General features: G+C 36.1%; 3 protein-coding genes across 13 annotated transcripts in view; 1 reads left to right on the forward strand and 2 right to left on the reverse strand.

Moving 5' to 3' along the window:
* The window catches only part of ralgapa1 (Ral GTPase activating protein catalytic subunit alpha 1), a 93,151-nt gene extending 88,067 nt beyond the window's left edge, over window positions 1-5,084 (reverse strand). For 6 of the 11 annotated variants that reach the window (XM_048190865.1, XM_048190875.1, XM_048190869.1 and 3 more), the window contains exon 1: window positions 4,724-5,083. In XM_048190865.1, the coding sequence (XP_048046822.1) occupies window positions 4,724-4,829 (106 nt within the window). In that variant the 5' untranslated portion in view covers window positions 4,830-5,083. Of the gene's footprint in view, window positions 1-4,723 lie in introns of all 11 variants that reach the window. The other 5 variants (XM_048190872.1, XM_048190871.1, XM_048190870.1 and 2 more) reach the window with 2 other exon arrangements.
* Window positions 5,085-6,295: 1,211 nt separating this feature from the next.
* On the forward strand, window positions 6,296-10,335 carry brms1la (BRMS1 like transcriptional repressor a). The gene is made up of 10 exons (XM_048190877.1): window positions 6,296-6,790; window positions 6,992-7,082; window positions 7,192-7,319; window positions 7,427-7,506; window positions 8,064-8,160; window positions 8,244-8,333; window positions 8,429-8,493; window positions 8,573-8,612; window positions 9,504-9,630; window positions 9,734-10,335. Exons 1-10 carry the CDS (start codon window positions 6,655-6,657, stop codon window positions 9,849-9,851), a joined length of 972 nt encoding a protein of 323 aa, XP_048046834.1. The 5' UTR covers window positions 6,296-6,654; the 3' UTR covers window positions 9,852-10,335.
* A 3,159-nt stretch (window positions 10,336-13,494) lies between these two features.
* On the reverse strand, window positions 13,495-22,846 carry lrrc57 (leucine rich repeat containing 57). Its single transcript, XM_048190878.1, has 6 exons — window positions 22,533-22,846; window positions 21,882-22,026; window positions 21,644-21,779; window positions 19,274-19,542; window positions 19,002-19,187; window positions 13,495-14,699 (listed from the first exon to the last, which is right to left on the reverse strand). The coding sequence occupies exons 2-6, from the start codon at window positions 21,963-21,965 to the stop codon at window positions 14,658-14,660; spliced, it is 717 nt and encodes a 238-aa protein (XP_048046835.1). The 5' UTR covers window positions 21,966-22,026; window positions 22,533-22,846; the 3' UTR covers window positions 13,495-14,657.
* Between the last annotated feature and the right edge of the window lie 968 nt (window positions 22,847-23,814).

Raw genomic sequence — 23,814 nt, forward strand, 5'->3', positions numbered from 1 at the left:
TCTGTTAAGAGCCCATTGACTTCATATAAAATATGACTGTTGATCACATCAGCAATTCTCAAGCTCAGCATGCTAAAGATGGCAATTGATCTAGTGCACAGAAAGACAGGACTTAAGCAGACTACAGTTTTGAACTAAACATTTCTTATATTCACATCAGAAGTTCATTTCAAACAGTCACAGATGCATTCGAATAACAAGTAACAAAAACCAAACAAAATCTCAAACAGTATTGTGTGCTTCCTATCAGAGCAGTTTCTCTGCAAACACACCCATCCGTTTATTTAGGCTGCTTTACTTCCTCAGATCCACAAATGCACAAAAGCTGTTGTGCACAAGGTCTGATCTAGGCCATAATAAGTGGACGTGTGAATAGTGTTTAATATGTGAATGTTGAGCTTATCACTTAGGGAAACTTCACTTCATTGCTGTATAATATGCATTGACCTGGTGATACAACATTAAATCAATAATTTGGTCATGATACCATGATATTTTGTAATTCTTTATGTTAAGTGCATTCAAAACTGTGATATAGCCTACTTTTATATGCAATTTTTTACTGATTCACTTCAGTGCTATGTGCAGGTACACTACTAGGGATGTGCACAACGACTAATTTCATTACCTTTTAAAAGGAAATTTTGCAACCGACTAGTCGACTAGTCTAACCCTGCCCAATTTGAAAGAACAACTGAGTAAAATCAACTGAGTCAAAATGCAGCGCAGGACCAATAAGTTTAAACCTAATGGCTTACTATTAGATTACTACTAGATACTACTAACAGATTTCCTCAAATAAAAGATAGTCCACATAAGTCAGCGTGTTAAGATATTGTTGTTTATTTCCATGGCAACCGCTTGCGTGTCCAGGTTTGAACGTGCTTCCCGTGTATGAAAATGATCTGTACACATGACGATCGGCAAAAATCGCAAGAAAAACTCGATGTGTACTGCCAGTGCCAACTACATTATTTAACTGTATTTACATATTATGTTGATATAGTAGTTTCATTCATAATGTTTCTCCTTTAATCCAATAAAAACTTTCATACCATATAACCGGTAGTATAACAAGCCTATACTAGTTTGACATGACATTGAAGAAAACTAAAAAGTTTTGTGTAGGCTTTCAAAATACTCCCTCACCTTGCTCATCTTCCAAGTGGACATTTCTCTGAACCTGATGCGTGCACAACTGAGAAAACCAATGCATGCTAAATCTGAGGTAAAATTAAATGATTTTGTTTTCTGCTGCAGATATACACTTTTATAAATAATATACTAATTTCTATATGGAACATTAACATGACTGTAATTTAAATGTAGACTTTGTAAAAATATACAGCAAAACATTAAATGGGCAAAAAAAAAAAGTAACATGTAAACGACTAGTGTTTTCCAAGTCGACTAGCAGCAGTATCGTTTAATCGACTAGTCGTCTAGTCTCGCACATCCCTATACACTACCATTCAAAAATTTAGAATAACATTAAAGGAGACCTATTATGCCCCTTTTCACAAGATGTAATATAAGTCTCTGACTGGTGTCCCCAGAATGTGTCTGTGAAGTTTCAGCTCAAAATACCCCACATATAATTTACTATAGCTTGTCAAATTTGAGCAAAAACACACCGTTTTTGTGTGTGTCCCTTTAAATGCAAATGAGCTGCTGCTCCCAGCTCGCTTTCCAGAAGAGGGCGGAGCTTTAACAGCTCCTGCTTCAGTTGCTCAACAACAACAAAGCTGGAGAATCTCACACAGCCAAAATGACAATTGTCAGTAACGGTGTTCAGCCTTACGTTGTTCAAACCAGAGTCGGACACTGATGGAGAGACTCAGGAAGAAGTTACAACTTATAGAATGAAATGGTTAGTGGATACTTATGTAGTTGCTGTGGAGTTGATTCAATTAATTGACTAGCATGTGCCGTCATGTTAATCTTTTAAATCCAGTGTTCATTTGTGAAGCAGTTTGTCGTAAAATGACGGCATGGCAACAACAACTCTTCCTCTTCTCTAAAGCAGCTCAACATGGCCTCGCGATAACTACTTTTTGTTATGCGATATATTTCCCCAGAAATAATTGCGATATGCGATATTATTGTCTAGGGCTGGGGGATATATCGCATGCAATTGTCACCGACTTCGATAATGAAAGCGATATTGCGTGGCTTATCAGTGAACTACGGTTCTGTCTATTAAATGCCGCTCCATTTGAAAGCAGGTGATGGCGATTTAGCGGTAATCAGGGAACCGGCTTTACTGACGAAATGCGTGTGACAATTGCATGCGATACATCGCCCAGCCCTATTATTGTCATTGTAAGACAATTTTATGCCACTGAATATATAATCATAATATAACAGCATAATAATGCAAGTAGGCCTACACACTTTCAAATGACAATGAACTTCACTCTTGAGAATATTTAGATACTGTAATTGAAGCGTCAAAAAATTATAATGTTGAATAAATAATAAATAAACCTTTGTTAACAAAAACTGCAAAATAATAAGTAGCTTGCAAATGCACAAAAGGCACTTATATGGAGATTTTCCATCTACAGGTCTTTCCCTGACCTTATTTTCTCAGTAAAGTAAGGGTGTATGCTATTGTCTGATGTCCATATGAACAAAGACACAGATTTAGCAGTGAGATATGACCTGCTGAGGTATCTGTTTTTCTAGAGGCGTGTTTGAAAAACTTTTAACTTGAGCGCCACGTCATGCACGAGATGCTGTGAAAAACTCGAGTGCAACAGTCAAACAAACACGTTTCCATGGAAAACTGGCGCAGTGGAATGCAAAAACGCGTTCTCTATGAAAACGAACACACTCTCGACTGCCGAATCCTGTGTGAAACTAGCTGTGAGCGTGCACCATTTCACACTGTCATGTTTATATTTGCACCAGCGGATTGTGGAAACTGAGTGCATTTGCACTTATTCTTCCAAACTGTCTGTAGTTGTCAGGAAAACATTATAACGACTCGAACGGCACATTTTTCCGCCTGTCGATGTCAGCTCTGTATGAAGGAGCTGCCCGAGCCCTGCTTTCGCCTCGGAGAGCAGATGAGATGACAGAGGCAGCACGAACGGCAAAATGTCAGTGACATTTATTTTTGTGTAAACATAATGGGCAATATATCGCGTCACCAAAAATTATCGAGGTTGTGTCCATATATCATGCGATAAATCGACTATCGCGACAGGCCTAGCCTCGCCCCCTTAGTTGCGTGTTCTCGGGGGCAGGGTTTATGTAAATTTTAGGGTTAGTGATGTCACTAACCCGAGAAGAAGCTCATTGTAGTCTCTACCAGCCATTTTTTGTAGTCCTTAAAAAGCGATTTCTGTAAAAGAAAATATCTCCCTTTGCATTGAACTTTCAGCGCTGTAACTTTGCAGATGTTGTTTATGCTCAAACAGCAACATTACACAATAACTAAAGTTAAAAAAGTGAAATCATAAACATAAAGCATAGAATTTGGAGTTATATGAAACAGTCACCGGCACAATGACATTTTAACAATCCTTTTTTGCTGGAGGCAGTTTCCTTGCCATTCATAGCAACATCACATTTACAGTTTCAAAAACAATCATCAGCATAACACAATGGCACCAGGAAGCCAGATAACACCACACAGAGCATTTCAGGAACAGGGTCGTGATTGGACAGTAACTACTCGAAGGCAGACCAACATCTCTAACGGGGCTCTTTAAACACAGACACCACACCTTCACTCAAAAATCCGTGATGTTACACAAACCATCCACATGTCCAACATTCAGGAAGTCAGTGCAACTAAACAACTCAGGAATCTGAGGGAACTGGCCTGAGATGGATTCCTTCTCTGACTTCCTTGACTAATCCCAAAGGAAGTGCTGGTTTATTTCTGTTATTCGGTGATGTCCCACCCAGTACTAAAGAAGCAAATCTTTGCTGTCCCCCACCCAAAACATAAACTAATCTCCACTGGCCAAGAGGAATCTTTTTCCTTTTATTGCATTAAGTATGAAAGGCCATGAATTTGACAATGAGATTTAAAAAAAAAAAAAAAAACTAAACAAAAAAAAAAAAAACAAGTTCAGATCTCTGAACATTTCTTACTTCATTTAAGCAAACTGCACATGTTTGGCACAAGTTCAAAAGAGAATAATGGAGTATATGAGTATGATGATTCTCAGTAAAACTGTCATACTCTTCTAAACATTCTTTCATTGTGTGAGCCACGTGATCAATTCAATTATATGTATATGTAAATAAAGTAAAATAATATACACACACAGAAATACACAGTTTAATAAACCTAATGTCAATCATTTAATCACTTGCAGACATTGGTTATTCCAATTGAACTTAATAGCAAAACAGTCTTAATGTGCAAACACAACATTTATTCAACCTCAGACTCGCTGACATCTAAAGAGGTTCCAGTGAAAGCAACGCATGTGTCACATCAAAACAAAACCCACTGCAAAGACACAAAAACACTCAACCATACAAGAGAAAGACACAAGACCCTATAAAATCATTGTATATCAGACCAAACTTCTAAACGCAAGCTTGCCAGTTACTGTCAACGGTTTCAAAGCACAAAAATACAGGTAAACAAACGCCATATGATTGCTGATGGTGCCTTCACTCCCCTCTCTACATAGCATGTTAGCTCCCTGCAAGGCAGCATTAGGTTCATAAAATGAATACAAATCATTTTATTTCTCACCAATAACGATTCGAAGATGTTTCAATCTTGTCAGCACGTCTTTCTTGGGGTCCAAGACTTTCTGTGTCGATTTCCTGACATCCCCATGAGGTTTTTTAGAGAACATTCCGAGATGTTTTGAAGAGCTAATGATAATCTTCCGTTAATTCCCTCATACATAGAAGGGGTTGTCAAATTTACGGCTCGAAAGCAGTTATAGGTTGTAAGGAAACGTGAGGAATTAGTGGTGAGGCGTGCATTTTTGCAGAGGAGGTCAGACAAAAGAAAAGAGCAGCCAGCCCTCCTCTGTGTGTGTGTCTTGTGAACTACACACCTCTCTGAAGATCTAAAAACATGGCGGAGGACGCGACATGAAAAACAGCTTCATCGATGCCAGAGTCATTCAACGCTCAGACGTCATCCGAGACACAACCACAATCGAAATATGTTACATTCATAAACAATGTTTTGGGATAATTTGTATAAAAATAGATAATTCCACTTAATATTTGATGATTAAAAAGTGTAAGACATTTCTAAACTGTTATAACGAGGTCTGTTTATATATTTTTGTATTCTTGTTTTCTTTATTCAAAGGTTTCATGTGTTTTATACGCAATTTTAATCTCTTTTTCTGTGTTTCATTATATGTCTTGCCTTTGTGAGTCAATGAAGGGTCAATTTCTATTTGCGAAAATTAAATTCTATCAATTTTCAAAACAACAAAAGACAAAAACAAAACTGGTTTGTCCGCACGAAAAACTTGACAAATAGGTTGACTGAAACAACAACAACAACAACAACAACAACAACAATATATATATATTTTTAATTATTATTATTATTATTATTATTATCATTATAATGTTGTTAAAGTTTTTGGACATTATTATGTATTTATAATTGTGAATATAAATTATAATTTACAACGAAAGATAATATTTTATGAAATAGGTAATGAATTTAACATCTTTTTATTTGTGTTGATTCATAAGCAGAAGTCTACACTTTACTCCTGAGTTCCAGATTTATGAGTTTTGAAATATTTTTTCAATCATCCACTTCAATAAGTAAATAAATCAAAACTAGCTTTAATTTATATATATATATATATATATATATATATATATATATATATATATATATATATATATATATATATATTGTATTTCTAAAATAATGTATATTTTCTTCTTATATTATATCCTTTATTTTTGTCCCATATTCCTTTAAGAATAAATAAAGAAAAAGAAAATGGGAAAGATGTATTTTAATCAATTTTTAATATTTTAATGCTTGGTTTGAGTATTATTTTTTTGATTGTAAAGTTGTCTAAAGATGAACATGGATGAACATTAACTCTATTTCAAAATAAATAAAATAATAATACATTTAGATTTTAGATTTGCTAAACCACTGAAAATGACAGAATCATTTCATCCAGTCGTCCATTGATTTATACAGCCTGTCTGTATAGTGGTAAACACGCTCTCCACAGTACGAGTGACGGTGGGGAACTGTAGTTCTTCAGTCCACTAAGAACAACATAACCGGAGGGACTCGTGTCACCATAAAAACTACAAGCCCCAGAGCGCCACAACAGCGCACATTCCGCGCCACCGTCCCAGCTTTTCACAGGGTTGCATGGCTTAATGAAGCAAAACAGAGATTTTTTTGTGGTTTACAAAAATTTTAAAACAGCTAAAGCGACTTAATAAGCAAAAGCTCCTCGTTTTGGTTTTATCAAATCCAGACTAAACGACAACTACTAGTCATTTGCAGGATTTAAACGTTTGTTAGCATGATACATCTAACGTTAGATGTTTATGTATCTGTTTTGTTTTTAGCAATAACATCAAGCTAACAAACACATCTGCTCACAAAAAGGATTGGCTGAAAGGTGAGAAGTGTTTCACAGATTTGCCTTTAATTGTAGTTTAATAAAAGACAGGATGCCAGTGCACTCGAGAGAAAAGAAGGAGAGCAACCATGAAGAGATGGAGGTGGATTTCGGTGAGCAAGAGGGGAGCAGTTCAGAAGATGAGGACACAGAGAGCTCTTCTGTCTCTGAGGATGGAGAAAGTTCAGGTGCACATCTATCTATCCATCCATCCATCTATCTATCTATCTATCTATACAATATTTTATATAGCCTATGTATTCTTGTACTAAGGAATTTCTGGTCCCTGTTTGACAGTGCCTGCACGCCAGATGACACTACATGATTCAGTTACTTCTAATTTTCTTTACATAAACAAATAAATAAAGAAACAATCTGTTTAATTTCAGAAATGGACGATGAGGACTGTGAAAGGAGAAGGATGGAATGCATTGACGAAATGACCAATCTAGAAAAACAATTCACTGACCTCAAAGACCAGTATGTACAATCTTCTTGTTTGAATTGAATCTGTGCATGCACAAGTTCAATTTACATGTGCATTTTCCACTTTTCCACATTGGTCACTAAGTTTGTACTGTTTCATTAGGTTATATAAAGAGAGATTAAGTCAAGTTGATGCCAAACTCCAAGAAGTGATGTCAGGAAAGGCCCCTGAGTACCTAGAACCTCTTGCAACTCTTCAGGAGAATATGCAAGTTAGAACTAAAGTTGCAGGTCAGTCTGATGTCCAAATGGAATTTTAGTGATTTTTTTTTTTTTTTTTTTTTTTATTAGGTAAGAAGTGCAGTATCTCATTGATTAAATAATACATTTATGCATAGGTATCTACAGAGAGTTGTGCCTGGAATCAGTGAAGAATAAATATGACTGTGAAACCCAAGCAGCACTCCAGCACTGGGAGGTGAGATTTACAGATGTAATCCACTATTACCTAAACAAGGGTGCATGTTTGAAATGTCTTGCCGAGTCATAACAGAGCCATACTGAAGTGTTTATATATCTTGAAGCTGTTGTAATATCTCTAAAAGCCACATTTGAAGCATGCATCTATTTAATTGCACTTTCAGAATTATAGTCAGCATGAAACTGAAGTTGCAATGGTGTTTTCTTCCCTGTTGTGACGTATATCTGAGTGAAACAGCTTCTCGAATAAGAAAAAATGTAGGGCGGGACTTGATTTTGTTCATGGGGAATTGGTTGGATGGTTGTGGTTTGCTATTGGTCGATCTCATGTGAGTGACAGGTTGCCCCGCCCTCTTGCCAATAAACACATCATCAGAGAAGAGATGTCGCTGCAAGAGAGGGAAAGTTGGTTTGATTATGAAGGCACATACATTTTCCAAAAATAATGACGTGCACGGATAAATCATTTGTAATAAATACAGCGATATTCCAATTACAGCGAGATTTCGTTGTGACTTTAAATGTAACTAATTTGGTTCATTTTATTTCTTCTAGAGTGAGAAACTCTTATTATTTGATACGGTTCAAAGTGAACTGGAGGAGAAGATCCGACGTTTGGAGGAAGACCGCCACAGTATAGATATTACCTCAGGTACTGGAATTGTTAGTATGGTCACAAATAATTTATGTGCTTTTGTTGTTATTTATGCTATCTTTGTCATATATCCCTTACAGAGCTCTGGAATGACGAGTTACAATCAAGAAAAAACAAGAAGAAAGATCCCTTCAGTCCAGACAAAAAGAAAAAGCCTGTTGTTGTGTCAGATATCCTTTATTAACCTGCTGTATATAACTACAATCTATCTATCTAGAATTTGCTTGAATAACAGTGTGATTTGTGAGTTTCTTAACATGTTCACGGCCATATATAGTTTACATGCTGCAAGACCTGGATATACTGGAGGACTGGACTGCTATTAGAAAGGTGAGACTGTCAAAAACTACTCTCTTTATTTGAAAACATTTTTATATTGTAAGTGATGTATCATGTTACTATCTTGTAGGCCATGGCAACATTAGGACCTCACAGAGTAAAGACTGATGGTAAGATCATATTTATTATTAATATATTTAATATTCATAACTATAGTGAAAAATAAATAAAAAATATATAGACAACTACTGTTCAAAAGTTTTGGGGTTGGTAAGATTTTTTTTAATCAAAAATACAGTAATACTGTGAAATATTATTACAATTTAAAAGAACTGTTTTCTATTTGAATACATTTTAAGATGTAATTTATTCCTGTGGTGGCAAAGCTGAATTTACTCAGTGTCACATGATCCTTCAGAAATCATTCTAATATGCTGATTTGCTGCTCAAGAAACATTTCTTATTATTATCAATGTTCCTGCTTTATATATAATATAATATAATATAATATAATATAATATATATATATATATATAATATTTCTTCGGAAACATGATCCAGGATTCTTTGATTGGTCAATTTAATGTGTCCTTGCTGAATAAAAGTATTAATTTCTTTCTTTCAAAAAAAAATAAAAAATCTTACTAACCCCAAAATTTTGAAGAGTAGTGTATGTAATTATGTATCACATCTTGAGTGATTATAACCTTCAATGTTTCATATCTCTAACACCTAGACTACCTGCTGTAATGGGTTTGGCAGAAATGTTACAGATTTAATCTAAATCAGGGGAAACTCAGGAGTTATTCTAGAATTTTCCTTTTACTATAGTTAGTTGAACAACGTACCTAGTCTTTTTTGCTCTGGGCAACTTCCTGGAGTGGTGCATAATAAATTAATTAAATGGTAACTTGTTAACAAATGGCAGTTAAATATAGACTCAGCATTTATGTTTGGTTAGTGCAGTTGTTTTGGTTTGTACTACAGGTGCTTTATTGTCATCTTTTTAAGTTGTTTTTTGTTATATTAGTAACAGTAGAACTTTGCATAATTTGTTCTAGTCTCTTCAAAGAGTGACAAACACCAGCACAATGCCCGCTCGGAGGATGGACGCTTGTTTTACGACGGGGAATGGTACAGCCGTGGGCAAGCCATATGTATTGACAAGAAAGATGAGTATCCTGCGAGGTGAGGGTTCCTTACCCAGACACGCTGAATTGCCAAGCTCATATTGATTATTCTGCAGCACTTTTGTCAGTTATTTTTCTCATCTGTCTTTTCTTTCAAACAGTGCTATAATAACTACAATCAATCATGATGAAGTCTGGTTTAAACGAGTCGATGGGAGCAAGTCAAAACTCTATATCTCACAGCTTCAGAAAGGCAAATACACCATAAAACATGCCTGATCTACCCGAGATCTGATCAGATGTCATTGTGGCAGTCTGAAATGTTTAATAGTGCCATTTTATGTACAGTATATCATGATTTAAATACCTTTTTGATGTTTAAAAACAGATACGTTGGTGTATTGTATGTCATTTGAAATGTGGGGAAAGCTGATGTTGTTTTATTGTATATTCAACGCAACACCATTTGTAAAATTATTATACTGGGCTCATTTTTCCATTTAAATTCTGCTCAATTAATGGCGTTTGAACCCAGTTCTGGTGTGTAGTCATTTATAATGCCATGTCTAGCTACCAAATGGCTTCCTACTTTTTTACATTTCTGCCTCATCACTGTGTTCAGATACAAATGACATTCCACAATTTGTATTTGCCATCCTTGGTGGCTTTTAAGTGTAATGAAACGCTCTTGCTTGTGCATCATCTCACATGAAATACAGATATGAAGTATTTTTAGGAGTGAATAAACAAGACGTTATCATAACTTCTCAGAGTCTCAGGCCTTTAAACAGCTGTTTACTGTCCATTGTGTTCTAAGAAGATGTGATCTGATGCTGCTCTATTTACAGTCTAAACAAGCCATGAATACTTTGTGAATACTTTACATAATTCATTGTAATGTGCATTTCAGTTCTGGTCATTGGTTCATTGTTTTTTTCATGTGGGGTTATATCACCACCCTTTGGTTTTGTTCTTGTACTGTGTCTGTTGTTTTTGATTTCTTGTTTTATCCATATTTTAGAAAATTCTGTGCTAAATGTATTTTTTCAGTTTCTTATGAATTTACATTGAACAAACTTTCAAATACAACATTTCAATATCAAAGAGCTTTGTTGTCCTTAATGAAAGAAAATGCATTAGTTAATTAGAACAGAAATATCATGGGTTAAAAAAGACAAGAGGGAGTGATTCAGTAGTGTACAGTGGAGTCAAAACAGTGGAGTTGTACAAACCCGATTCCAAAAAAGTTGGGACACTGTACAAATTGTGAATAAAAACAGAATGCAATGATGTGAAAGTTTCAAATTTCAATATTTTATTCAGAATACAACATAGATGACATATCAAATGTTTAAACTGAGAAAATGTATCATTTTAAGGGAAAAATAAGTTGATTTTAAATTTCATGGCATCAACACATCTCAAAAAAGTTGGGACAAGGCCATGTTTACCACTGTGTGGCATCCCCTCTTCTTTTTATAACAGTCTGCAAACGTCTGGGGACTGAGGAGACAAGTTGCTCAAGTTTAGGAATAGGAATGTTGTCCCATTCTTGTCTAATACAGGCTTCTAGTTGCTCAACTGTCTTAGGTCTTCTTTGTCGCATCTTCCTCTTTATGATGCGCCAAATGTTTTCTATGGGTGAAAGATCTGGACTGCAGGCTGGCCATTTCAGTACCCGGATCCTTCTTCTACGCAGCCATGATGTTGTAATTGATGCAGTATGTGGTCTGGCATTGTCATGTTGGAAAATGCAAGGTCTTCCCTGAAAGAGACGTCTGGATTGGAGCATATGTTGTTCTAGAACTTGGATATACCTTTCAGCATTGATGGTGCCTTTCCAGATGTGAAAGCTGCCCATGCCACACGCACTCATGCAACCCCATACCATCAGAGATGCAGGCTTCTGAACTGAGCGCTGATAACAATTTGGGTTGTCCTTGTCCTCTATAGTCCGGATGACATGGCATCCCAGTTTTCCAAAAAGAACTTCAAATTTTGATTCGTCTGACCACAGAACAGTTTTCCACTTTGCCACAGTCCATTTTAAATGAGCCTTGGCCCAGAGAAAACGCCTGCGCTTCTGGATCATGTTTAGACATGGCTTCTTTTTTGACCTATAGAGTTTTAGCCGGCAACGGCGAATGGCACGGTGGATTGTGTTCACCGACAATGTTTTCTGGAAGTGTTCCTGAGCCCATGTTGTGATTTCCATTACAGTATCATTCCTGTATGTTTTGCAGTGCTGTCTAAGGGCCCGAAGATCACGGGCATCCAGTATGGTTTTCCGGCCTTGACCCCTACGCACAGAGATTGTTCCAGATTCTCTGAATCTTTGGATGATATTATGCACTTGTAGATGATGATAACTTCAAACTCTTTGCAATTTTTCTCTGAGAAACTCCTTTCTGATATTGCTCCACTATTTTTCGCCGCAGCATTGGGGGAATTGGTGATCCTCTGCCCATCTTGACTTCTGAGAGACACTGCCACTCTGAGAGGCTCTTTTTATACCCAATCATGTTGCCAATTGACCTAATAAGTTGCAAATTGGTCCTCCAGCTGTTCCTTATATGTACATTTAACTTTTCCGGCCTCTTATTGCCTGTCCCAACTTTTTTGGAATGTGTAGCTCTCATGAAATCCAAAATGAGCCAATATTTGGCATGACATTTCAAAATGTCTCACTTTCAACATTTGATATGTTATCTATATTCTATTGTGAATAAAATATAAGTTTATGAGATTTGTAAATTATTGCATTGCATTTTTTTGGAATCGGGTTTGTATTATCCTTTACTCATGTTTGTTAGATCATTAATTCAGCACAGCATGAAGAAGAGAAAACATAAGACTTCAATAATATCTTACTTTATATACAGTATTGGCCAAAAGTGATGTCCGGAGGGTTTTTAATTACCCTACAAGTTTGATTAAACCATCACAATATGAGGAAAATATTGTATATATTTCAAATATGAAGGAAGAACAAAACACTAAATTTGGTTATGTATTTATCTGACAAAATTTGGCAAAAAAAAAAAGGCAAACTACAGCTACAAGTTTTATTTTACTATGCAAAAAAAAAAAAAATAATAATAATAATAAGCATAAAAAAACAAAAAGCTCACAGAAAAAAGAATACATTGACTAAAACTAATATTTCATTGGTTCTCTCGTTTTTGCAAATCATGCCCACACAATTTGGCATGTTTCATTGCATTATCACAAATAAAACAATTGACTCCAAGCACAACTACGCAACATGCTTACAAAATAAAAACTATATATATATATATATATATATATATATATATATAATATTTGAATAAAGGGTGAAGATGTCACAGGGTTTCTGTGGGCCTTAAATCAGTGCAGAAAGTGACTGATAATGATGCTAATGTAAAATGAATGTCTTGAAAAATTAAACAAAATTAAGTTTATGCCTAAAACAAGAACAAATATATTTCAATGAGTTATGAACCCTTTGAATTAAGTTGATTTTTCTGAGCCCATTGGCAGATATTTGTTCTTGTTTAAAAAAACAACAAAAAAAACACAAGACTCAGATAATTCCCCTGAAAAACAAGACAAAAATACTGAGGAAGAACTTGCTCTTAAACTTACCTTCTTAAAACCTGCAGAAACCCTGTGTCAGTTTTTCTAGGCCAAACATCACTTTTGGCCACTACTGTACAAGCATTAGTTTAAAATGTAAGAATTATTTGAAAGAAGCCCTTTATTCCCTTCAACAGCTGTCTGCATTTTTAAATGGACCAATGGAGTAACACTATTCGTCTCAAAGCAAATCATTTGAATCAATGATATGTCCTAAGATGTGTTTGAGTAATTCTATGCACTATATACACAAAACTGCAAGTTGGTAGTCTTGGTGTGTCAGTAATCACAAGTATAAATACTGTACAGGTAGATAGATGTACTTTATTCATCCTGAGAAGGACATTCAGGTGTAATGTGCTTGACAATTGCATGACATTGTCATTTTAATACATTGTGAGCTTTTTTTTGCGACTAAATGCTGTAGAGTAAAAATAATTTAGGTGATAGTACATTGAGAAGAAATGAAAGTAAAAGCCACCCATGACTGCTTTTGGCTTTTTGTTATAATTCCGATTGCAAAATTACATCTTTAGATGTTTGTAATTAACAGGTTTCCGTGAATGTGCATATATTCAGAAACACTTACAGTTAAACAGGACTACAGTTGACATTCAAGTGTGTAAGTTATAGATAAACACGTAGACAGGAATAGAATTAGATTCGCCATCTCAAAAATGGCATGGAAATACATAATCCTTCACTAAAATGCTTTCCAGGTTATGCACTTTTCAGAAAAGAAAACATGCAGCATGTATAAATGTGTAAAAGCAAATACAAACTGAACATTGTGTTGTCTTAAAATAAATATAAATATCCACTGGCATTCATTTCTTTGATCAAAATTAAGACTCATCTGCAGCCTTTGATGTCAGAAAAAATGGCTACTTCATAAATATCACAGTAAATATTCTTTAACGGAAGTTTCGAGATCACAGTTCAACCGAAATACTGTTACACAACAGATTATATAATAAAGCTCAAATAAATGTGTTTATTCAAATAAAGACAAAAATATGAGATGGAAACAAAATCCTATAAGAGAAAGAAAATTGTTAGAAATACTTTCTAACACTAAAGCATTAGAATAAATGGATCAATAAATGCTGAGCAATAGCATACATTGCAAAAGGGTACAGGAAGTACAACATGTTAGTTAAGAGAGACGTGGCATTAGTGCCCTCAGATATACAATAAACCATTCTCCAGTGTAAATGTCCTCATAAAGCAGTCAGCATTATGTTTCCGTTTATAAAATCTTTGCAAAAGAAAGAGTGATGCACGGTTCGTAGAGAAATTCATACATGTGCTCTCTGTACTGTAAAGGTGATGAGCAGCAGGCCGTCGCTGTGAAGCAGTCCTGACCTTTTTTCCATTGCCGTCTTGCCATTTATATGTGCGGTCAAAGCTGAAACCTCTCCACACTAAGCCCAGCGCAGAGGACAGGTGCAGGAAGCCTCTGACTGATCACGCAAATTTCTTCTTGGTTGCAGTGAAACGTTCCATGTACTGAGCAAAGCAAAGATAAAAATCAAGTCGTTATATGACTATGTAAGAAAAAAAAACATTTCAAATGGCTTTCTTAATCTAGATCCTTAATCTAGATTTCGTAATCTACGCCCTGTGTGTTCATATTTTGTTCTTCCTTGCCGTTCGTTTGTCATCTTCACTTTATTTTTTGTGGGAATTTGGGGCATTTTTACTGCTTGATACATTTTTACTGCTCGATTCATGTGCTTGTCATCTCCTAATTAGGACCCGAGATAGATACCAAAGTGCCTTTTAGACAAGCCATTTCACTTGGCGACCATCTTTGAAACACCTCTCGGGCATGCAAGAGCAGCTCTTATCTCTATGAATGGGGAAACATCACATTCTCCAAAGCTGTTAGCCAAGCTTTCGATTAAATTTCATATTTGAAATCACCAATGAAATCTGACAACAACTGTCTCATAAATTTTGTTTCTAAAAGCTCGAATCATGACAAAAAAAATGCATTTTTCAGGCTGGATCAAGCTCAGTCCTAATTGTGCGTCTCTACAGGAAGCATGCATCTGACTGTTTCTATAGGAACCGGAGCTTCTGATGGCTGCTGCAGTGACGCAAAGACTTTACCAATCGGCGATTGGCCCTTATTTAGAAGGCGGGACTTGTTCCGCCATGTCGCGCATTGCACTTTCTCCCATTCATAATAATACGAGTGCAATGTAAGAGAATAGTATGCAAAAACAACAGGAAACTCTGTATATTTGTGCAGTGTGCACGTCAAAAAAATCAATTTGATTTGAAGCTTGACACATAAACGCACACATCAATCTGATCACTTTATTTAGCATTCATGTAAACACTACGTTCAGATTCATCAATCAGAATTAATTAATCAGAATTAATTAATTCTGACTGAAACAAAAGGTGTCCATTTAAAGGTGCTAAAGAGGATGTTTTGTTTTATACATTTTTGCAATATTACTTGAAACTAGTGTTGTCAAAAGTACCGGTACTTCGGTACCAAGTCGGTACTGAAATTTTGAAAATATGACGATACCAGCATTTCTGTAGTACCGGTAGTACCGAGAATCCGGGTATATTCGGTACCCACTGATAGGGCTGTGCCAGTATTTACGTGAATATGACACGAGTGAAGCACAAAGCTTTGTTTACAGAAGAAATAATAGGTTAGCAATTAAATGTGACATCGCAGCCATGGAAACATTTTGGTTAATGCCGAATGAGAGAGGTGCGTGAGTCCATACATTTAAGCTTCCTATTCTGTTTTCCGAATCGCGATCTGGTCACCTGATTAGCAGAGAATTTAACAATATTCCATTAGTTATTCCACTGAACATGGAATCTGATTCTTTTCCCAAATCTTCACTCACGCAGGGGATTATAACGTTTCTTTCGTTCGCATTTAGGCCTATTATAGGCTTTTCGCATTATTTACTGTGGTAAAGTAGAAGAAACACAGTAGGACAGAAACCTTTTTGCTTGCACGTCAGTTTCTATTTAACACAGTTTGTGCTTGTTATTAGACTTTATAAGGCGCGTCAAGTTTATTTGTATATATCGCGTTTCATACGCTGGTGATTTTTACTTTCGTTTTCTCTGGCAGCGCTAAATCAAACATAGCCTGAATGTCTTGCCCCTGCGGAGGATAAAACACGCTCTTCACACCTTTTACAACAAGTGTCCGTTGTTTGTAACATCAGGAGATAACGTGAAGATATTATTAAAGAGAAATTGTCTTTTTCCTGCTCGTGTCCCACATCCCTCTCAAAGAGCAAAAAGGCTATATCAAAGTAATAACGGGACTTTGGCTATAGGCTATATGACGCGTCTTTATGTGGAAATAAAAAATGAATGCTTTTTGAAATAATATTTAACTTTCTTATTATTTAGGTCACCATTATTTACCGATATTTATTTCATAGTTTTACAGGCTGTAGTGTGTTGTTTCTCTGACGGAATAGCTAAAATAAACACGCACGTCTGTTACCCCTGTTGAAAAAACGAGCATATGCTGGTAAAGTAGGTTTTGAAGCTGGTATGCTGGTTTGAGCTGGTTTATGCTGGTCCAGGACCAGCTTAGGACTAGTATGGACCAGCAGGACCAGTTTAGGACCAGCATTTGACCAGCATACAGCTTCAAAACCTACCTTACCAGCATATGCTGGTTTTTTCAACAGTACACAATGGATGTTTGAGCATTTAATTATTTTTTTTTTTTTTTTTTATATTTCAAAATTTATTTCATTGAGGTAGCCTATATATACACACACAAACACACACACTCCAAATCATATTTAATGTTTTTAAAATAGGCTATATAAAATAGTAAAATAGTTCCAATAGATTTTACTGTGGTACCGAAATTGGTACCGAGAACCGTAAAATTTTCATGGTATCGGTACCGACTACTGGAATTTTGGTACCGTGACAACACTACTTGAAACTGTCTTTACTAACTGATAAAAGACTATTTATTAGGTGCACTGAAAGGAATAATATTAATATACGTCATCTGTGCACGAGGTAGTGCCTTAAAAACATCAGCCAATCGTTTACGCGATGATTGCGTAAACGATTGGCCCTCTGGCTTGTCAATCACTGCCATGACGTTCCTTGTGAGAGACGAGCGCGGCTGCGCGCTCCAGTAACTTTCCACACTCCATTCCAACTTATTGTGAAGTGTTACTAATTTTTTTTTTTTATAGACACTTGGCCCCGTTTACACCTGGAAGTAAGATCTGTTTTGGGCGAACCAATCAAAAGTGGACTAGAGGCTTAAACTGGGTCAAAATGCTTTGAGATTTAATCACTCAAACTACATTCTGAGGTAATCGACAGCGCACATCACATCTGTAGTGTAAACACTAATTTTGTCTTAAATTACTGACAATTCTGCATTAAATAGAGTACCCCAGGGATGACGTGTTTTTGTAGGCCAACCCCGAAGTTAGCGGCGCACAGGTTCCCTCGGTTGAAAGCCTATGCATTTTTCCCATAGACTTTTGGAAAATCGCAGAAAATAAGCTCTGTGTTTAACAAAGGGTTATGACACTTACACGTTTTGTCTATCAAGATCATCTTTACAAGTTAACACAACATTTATAGATTTTGAAGCCTAAATAAAGTCGTCAGATGTAAAAGGCTAACAGTAGGCTATAAACGGACTACAGCACACCATGGTTGCGGATCAACGTCGTCACCACCAAGCTTCCTCAAACTTTATTTAGAAAATAACTCTATTTAAAAACATGCTCACTGATTATGATCTGCGCTGTGTATGAATACTTATCCACTTTTTCATGAGAAATGCTGTCCAAATGTCCTGTTTGTCATGATGATGTCTAAAGTCCCTGCCAAAAGGAAGTAGTCCCTTTTAGCAATTTGTTAGCAACCGCCGATTTTAAGACACAGTAAAAGTTTTAAAAAAATCACAAGTGGGTTATAACTGGTGTGTTTTATGTCATAGATCAAAACGTGAAAGTATTTAGAGGCTTTGTTAACCACAGACCTTATTTCAGGCGATTTAGCAAAAACCCATTCAAAAAACCCATAGACTTTACGGCGTTGGAACCGGAAGTCCTAAAATGCTAACTCGCTTCCGGATTTTGCCTACAAAAATGCATCATCCCTGAGGCACTCTATTGCTCTAAGATTAATACTAAATTATTTTTGGAGGAAATTATCATTCTTTTTTAATCCCAGGTGCCTTAGAGGCAAGTTGTATTATGTCAAGTGTGAAGTTTAAATGCACTGAATGGTTCAATTCAGAGCAAGAATTCTTCTTGGACTTTCCTATAACTCCTTGCTGAAATGATGGGTTAGATTGTGTGGGATTTGACTTTGTTTCAAAAATAAATACTTAGACCAGTTTTGTTTTACATTCAAACTTAAACTGTGGAATTTTCCATCTTGGAAAAACGTGACATTTATTGAGGATGAGATGCACAAAACAAAGCTGACAGTTAACACTGGACTTGGAATAATATAACAAAAAGATTTTTTTTCCATTGTGTCTTCTTATAAAAGACATACGGTTTAAAGCTATAAAAATAAAAGTTCCAAAATGGGGTTTTACACAGCAATGCCATAGAAGAACCATTTTTGGTTCCTCAAAGAACCTTTCAGTGAACAGTACTTTAAATTTTAATAATCTAAAGAACCTTTTTCCGCTATAAAGAACCTTTTGTGGAATGGAAAGTTTCCATGGATGCTAAAGATTCTTCATGGAACCAGAGATGCCATTAAAGAAGAACGTTTATTTTTAAGAGTGTATAAGAGTAGCCTAAACTGACACAAACTTACTTTATCATATCCTTCTAGGTCACGCATTTTTTTCACTTCAAACAGGTTGCCCTCCACAGACAGCAGGGACACCTGGGACTCTGTGAGGATGGAGATCGGGATAGAGGAGAGCTCCAGACAGTTCTCCTCTAGCCGTAAGACCTTCAGTCTGGGAGCACGAGACACCTCTGGAGCCAGGGTTGAAATCTGAAACAGAACAAACGCAGCACAAAAAGTCACCCCGACACCCCTATATCATGACATTTCCTGAATGCAATGAACTAAAAACTCACCTGGTTCTGATTGAGGTTGATTTCAATGGCCTGCAGTTCGGCCACCTCTGCAGGAACCACATGGATCTGATTCTTGGACAGGTCCAGAACATCGAGCTGGCGAAGGCTGCTGAGTCCAGTGGGAAACTCTTTGAAGTGATTCCCAGACAGGCTCAGGGTGCGCAAGGACTTCAGCTGACCCACCGACGCAGGAAGCTGCTTTAGCTGGTTCCCATTTAAAATAAGAGTCTCCAGCTTCTTGAGTTTCCCGATATCATTTGGTAGACTGGCTGTATACGATAAAGTTCACACATTAATGGAGTGCTTAAGGGTTTATATAACAGAAAACAGGCTCCTTTGGCAATATTATGAGTTTAATCTAAGCTTTATCAGGGTCTAAAATGTGTCACTCGTCAAGCGCCAAATGCGAATAAACATTGGAGTTGATGTGTTTATGAAATGGTGTCAATCACCAGTTACACCAGTTTTGTGAACGCTAACCATGCAATGTAGGGAGAACGTGAACAAACGGAGAGTTGATGTTCACTAAAGTTTAAGCCTTGCCAATATTCAAGTGCAAGAAGATGTGAAAGGGAATTCAATTTGTTTCTGTGTGCAAACGTCTGAATCGTGTGCCTAGAAAGCTTACAAATACTGAATTGAGCTCTTCATGCCTTAAATTAAAAAAAAAGTTTAAGTCAATGTAAAGAGTTGTGGGAAAACAGGATGCGCGTCAGATCCGCGTCATGTGTGGCAGGTCTTAAAGTGACAGCAGCCTAATAAACCCGGTGCTGTCTGTCATTAATGTTAATCAAAGTAAATTATGTCCGCACTATTTGGCATGTTTCATTGCGATATCACAATAAAACAATTGATTCCAAGCACAACTATGCAAAATACTTACAAAATCATTAACAAATTTTGAATACATTTTGAAAGTGTTGTCAAAAGTACTGACTTCAATACCAAATCGATACTGAATTTTTAAAAATGTGACGCTTTGAGTGCTGTTAAGTGGATTCGTAAACACCTTTAATTGGCCATTGTGTTCACACGCTCATCAGATATGTCTGTGATTGGCTACAATGATCAATGCACCGGAGCATTTGAAAGCACACGGAAAGCGTTTTGAAAGCTGGAGCATTTGAAAGCAGGCGTTTATTAGGGGACCAGTCTGCTGATAGACGCCTGCTTTCAAACGCTCCCGTGTGTATCTGTGTAAGCGCTCTGTGAAGATGTTTATTTACAACATGTTTTTGAAGCGTTGATCATTGTAGCCAATCACACACCTATATGTTGAGCATGTGAACACAGTGGCCAATCAGAGGTGTTTACTCAAAGCATCACATTTTTAAATTTTCAGTACCGACTTGGTATCGAAGTCGGTATTTTTGACAACACTATGAATAATATTTAAATAAAGGGTGAAGATGCTGATTTTCCTAGGCCAGACATCTCTTTTGGCCACTACTGTACATGCATATTAAGAATTTGCAATAAAATTTAATTTAATTTATTAAGAAAAAAGTTTACAGACATGTTAGGTATCAACTACCCAAAAATGGGCCATTTAGAAATTGTCACTGTGCCATACCACCATCAATCCTATTCAATATTCATCAGTTTGGCAGGTGAATACTCATTTCACATTAGCCAATGACAACAGATGTAATTTATATACAGAAGAAGTTAAAGGGTTAGTTCACCCAAAAATGAAAATTCTGTCATTTATTACTTACCCTCATGTCGTTCCACACCCGTAAGAACACAAATTAAGATATTTTAGTTGAAATCCGATGGCTCCGTGAGGCCTGCATAGGGAGCAATGACACTTCCTCTCTCAAGATCCATAAAGGTACTAAAAACATATTTAAATCGGTTCATGTGAGTACAGTGGTTCAATATTAATATTATAAAGCGACGAGAATATTTTTGGTGCGCCAAAAAAAACCAAAATAACGACTTATTTAGTAATGACCGATTTCAAGACAATGCTTCAGGAAGCATCGGAGCATAAATGAATCAGTGTGATTCGATTTAAATATGTTTTTAGTACCTTTATGGATCTTGTGAGAGGAAGTGTCATTGCTCCCTATGAAGGCCTCACGAAGCCATCGGATTTCAACTAAAATATCTTAATTTGTGTTCCGAAGATTAACTAAGGTCTTACGGGTGTGGAATGGCATGAGGGTGAGTAATAAATGACAGAATTTTCATTTTTGGGTGAACTAACCCTTTAATACTAATGGTCAAGAGTGAAAATGACTTATATAAAACTGTTTTCATTGCAAATAACTTGAATAACATGACAAAAAAAATAAAAAAATAAATAAAATAGAATGTTGAGTTTATCTTCGTGATGGCCATATTTAGCTATTTGTCAACACTTACTCAGTTTATTGCTGCTTATGGTAAGACTCTTGAGTTGCTGGAAGCCTCCTATGAATGCAGGAAGCACCTCGATTTTGTTGTTGGACAGATCAACTGTCCGCAGGTTTGCGGTGAGTTTCTGCAGATCTTCTGGGAACTACATAAACAAAGACACATGAGCTGTCAATAATCCATGAGGACGTCACTGGTGCTAAGTGCATCTGAGTGGGGAATATGATTACGACAAGCCTATTAGTACCTCAGTCAAACTCTTTCCGGTCAGCTGAAAGACTCCAGTCTTCTGAGATGTTTCCAAATGAGCTTTGAGTGCACTGTTCCCCATTTACAGGATCTGGATGTTGCAGATGCTGTTGAATTTATTTTTCAGGAAATCCACTGGAAGACTAAAATAAAGCAATAAAAGTATGTTATATTCTTTATGAAGTTTTGCTTAGTAAGCATAATTTAACTATTGCCATGGTTAGATCAATACAATTATGGTTTCAATAAAATACAAAAATGTGTTATGTGGTAAAATACCAGCCCCACTTTAAACCTTTAAATACAAACACCAAAGTTTGTATTACTGTATTATATTACTATTAGATTTATTCACCGACTCTTTCATTCACTAATTATTTAGTAAGAACCTACATCAATATTTCACTTAAAATCTCATTGTTTACTAGTTGTTACCATAGTAAAAGCATGGTAAATATGAAATCAAGATGACATTTACGTAATATTTGAGCTAAACAAACAAAAGACACAGAAAACAAAATATAATCTTTTAGCACTTTAGCGCAAAGTCTTATGAACAACGAGCTGTCAAAAATCTGACAGAAAACCGCAGTTGACAGCTGTAAAACATTCGGCTTAATACTGCTTATTATATCAGAGCAACACTTGCCTTTAGCCAGTTAGCTCGACTGGCTATCTGTGAATCCACAGTTTGACTATAATGTGTACAGCAGGAAAAGTTTACAGAATCCCGTTGGCTAGAGCTAAATAACCTTCATTAAGCGCTTAAAAATGTGCACAAAAGTAATAAAATAATGTTAGATAGTAATCTAAGGTGGTGACCAAATGGTTATCTAAGGAACTTTGTCCATTCCCAGATTGATGTTTGTTTATGTAGATACAGACAGTTTAAAGCTGCAGCGTGTAATTGCACCACCGCCCGCTGGATGGCGGTAATCGACAATTTATCTTCCGTTTCATATTCTGTATATCGCCACTTAGTGGCTTGGCTGTGAAACGACCTCAACCATTTTTAGTCACTATGACGATATCTAAACTTGATATCACAACCTAAATGTCTAAATGTATAATATCATCACCCAGCACGCAGCACGCATAACAAACATGTTGCCTATTGATTCTACTGTAGATAACTATCATGGCATTTCTTTCGTTGCACTAAGCTACTCATAAATAAGATAGCAGGGTTGCAAATTTAGACTGAATTAAGCTGTCTGACTAGCTACTTTTTATGCTAGTTTTATTTTTATGTTAGCTAATCAGTCATAAAAATATCTAATAGGTCTCACAAGGAAAAAACAAAAAATGCATTCAGAATCGCTTTTTGCATGTCGACAGTGGCAAGAGGATTTGTTGTACCAATAACTGTCTATGCCAGACATTATGGTAACCATGGTGAATGTTTGTAAGGGATGTGCAGTGTTAGGGCCAGAGACCACATCCATGTCCTGACATTTAAATCTAAAGATGCAAATGTTGCTATTTAATTTCCTTATTAAATAATGACTAGCTTTTTTCCCTATAGGGCAGCACCTTACTTTACCTTATTTACCTCAAATCAGTAGTAGGCTACCTTAAAGTAGAAATAAAACAGTCAGTAAGCATTATTTAGTAAATTGATTTCCACTCTAGTCAAAAATATAATAAACACATAAACGTAACTATTTCAAAGAAAATGACTGCAAGATGGCGGCCCCTTTGCTAAACAGCTATAACAAAACATTGTGTTTTATATCATTTTTGATTAGGCCTACACTGTAAAAAATGATTTTTTGAACATGTAAATAAAGATAGCATAATTTAAGAATATTTTACAAACAAATCCTATTTTGTCTTTTAACTTCAGAACGTCATGTTTAATTCAATAAACTACTTGAGGTTTGGTTTTATTTTATTGTGCTTAAATACATAAGTATAATCAAATGGAACTT

Source organism: Megalobrama amblycephala, linkage group LG5 (genome assembly GCF_018812025.1).
Source record: "Megalobrama amblycephala isolate DHTTF-2021 linkage group LG5, ASM1881202v1, whole genome shotgun sequence".
Classification (NCBI taxonomy): domain Eukaryota; kingdom Metazoa; phylum Chordata; class Actinopteri; order Cypriniformes; family Xenocyprididae; genus Megalobrama; species Megalobrama amblycephala.

What these genes read in the sequence shown, in the direction of transcription:
- brms1la (XM_048190877.1), top strand. Translation starts at nt 6,655, where the DNA reads ATGCCAGTGCACTCGAGAGAAAAGAAGGAGAGCAACCATGAAGAGATG. An exon ending in TTCACTGACCTCAAAGACCA is followed by an intron (nt 7,083 to 7,191) that starts GTATGTACAATC and finishes CTGTTTCATTAG; the next exon opens with GTTATATAAAGAGAGATTAA. An exon ending in TCACAGAGTAAAGACTGATG is followed by an intron (nt 8,613 to 9,503) that starts GTAAGATCATAT and finishes AATTTGTTCTAG; the next exon opens with TCTCTTCAAAGAGTGACAAA.
- lrrc57 (XM_048190878.1), bottom strand. Translation starts at nt 21,965, where the DNA reads ATGGGGAACAGTGCACTCAAAGCTCATTTGGAAACATCTCAGAAGACT. An exon ending in CCGGAAAGAGTTTGACTGAG is followed by an intron (nt 21,780 to 21,881) that starts GTACTAATAGGC and finishes TTGTTTATGTAG; the next exon opens with TTCCCAGAAGATCTGCAGAA. An exon ending in TCAACCTCAATCAGAACCAG is followed by an intron (nt 19,188 to 19,273) that starts GTGAGTTTTTAG and finishes GTTCTGTTTCAG; the next exon opens with ATTTCAACCCTGGCTCCAGA.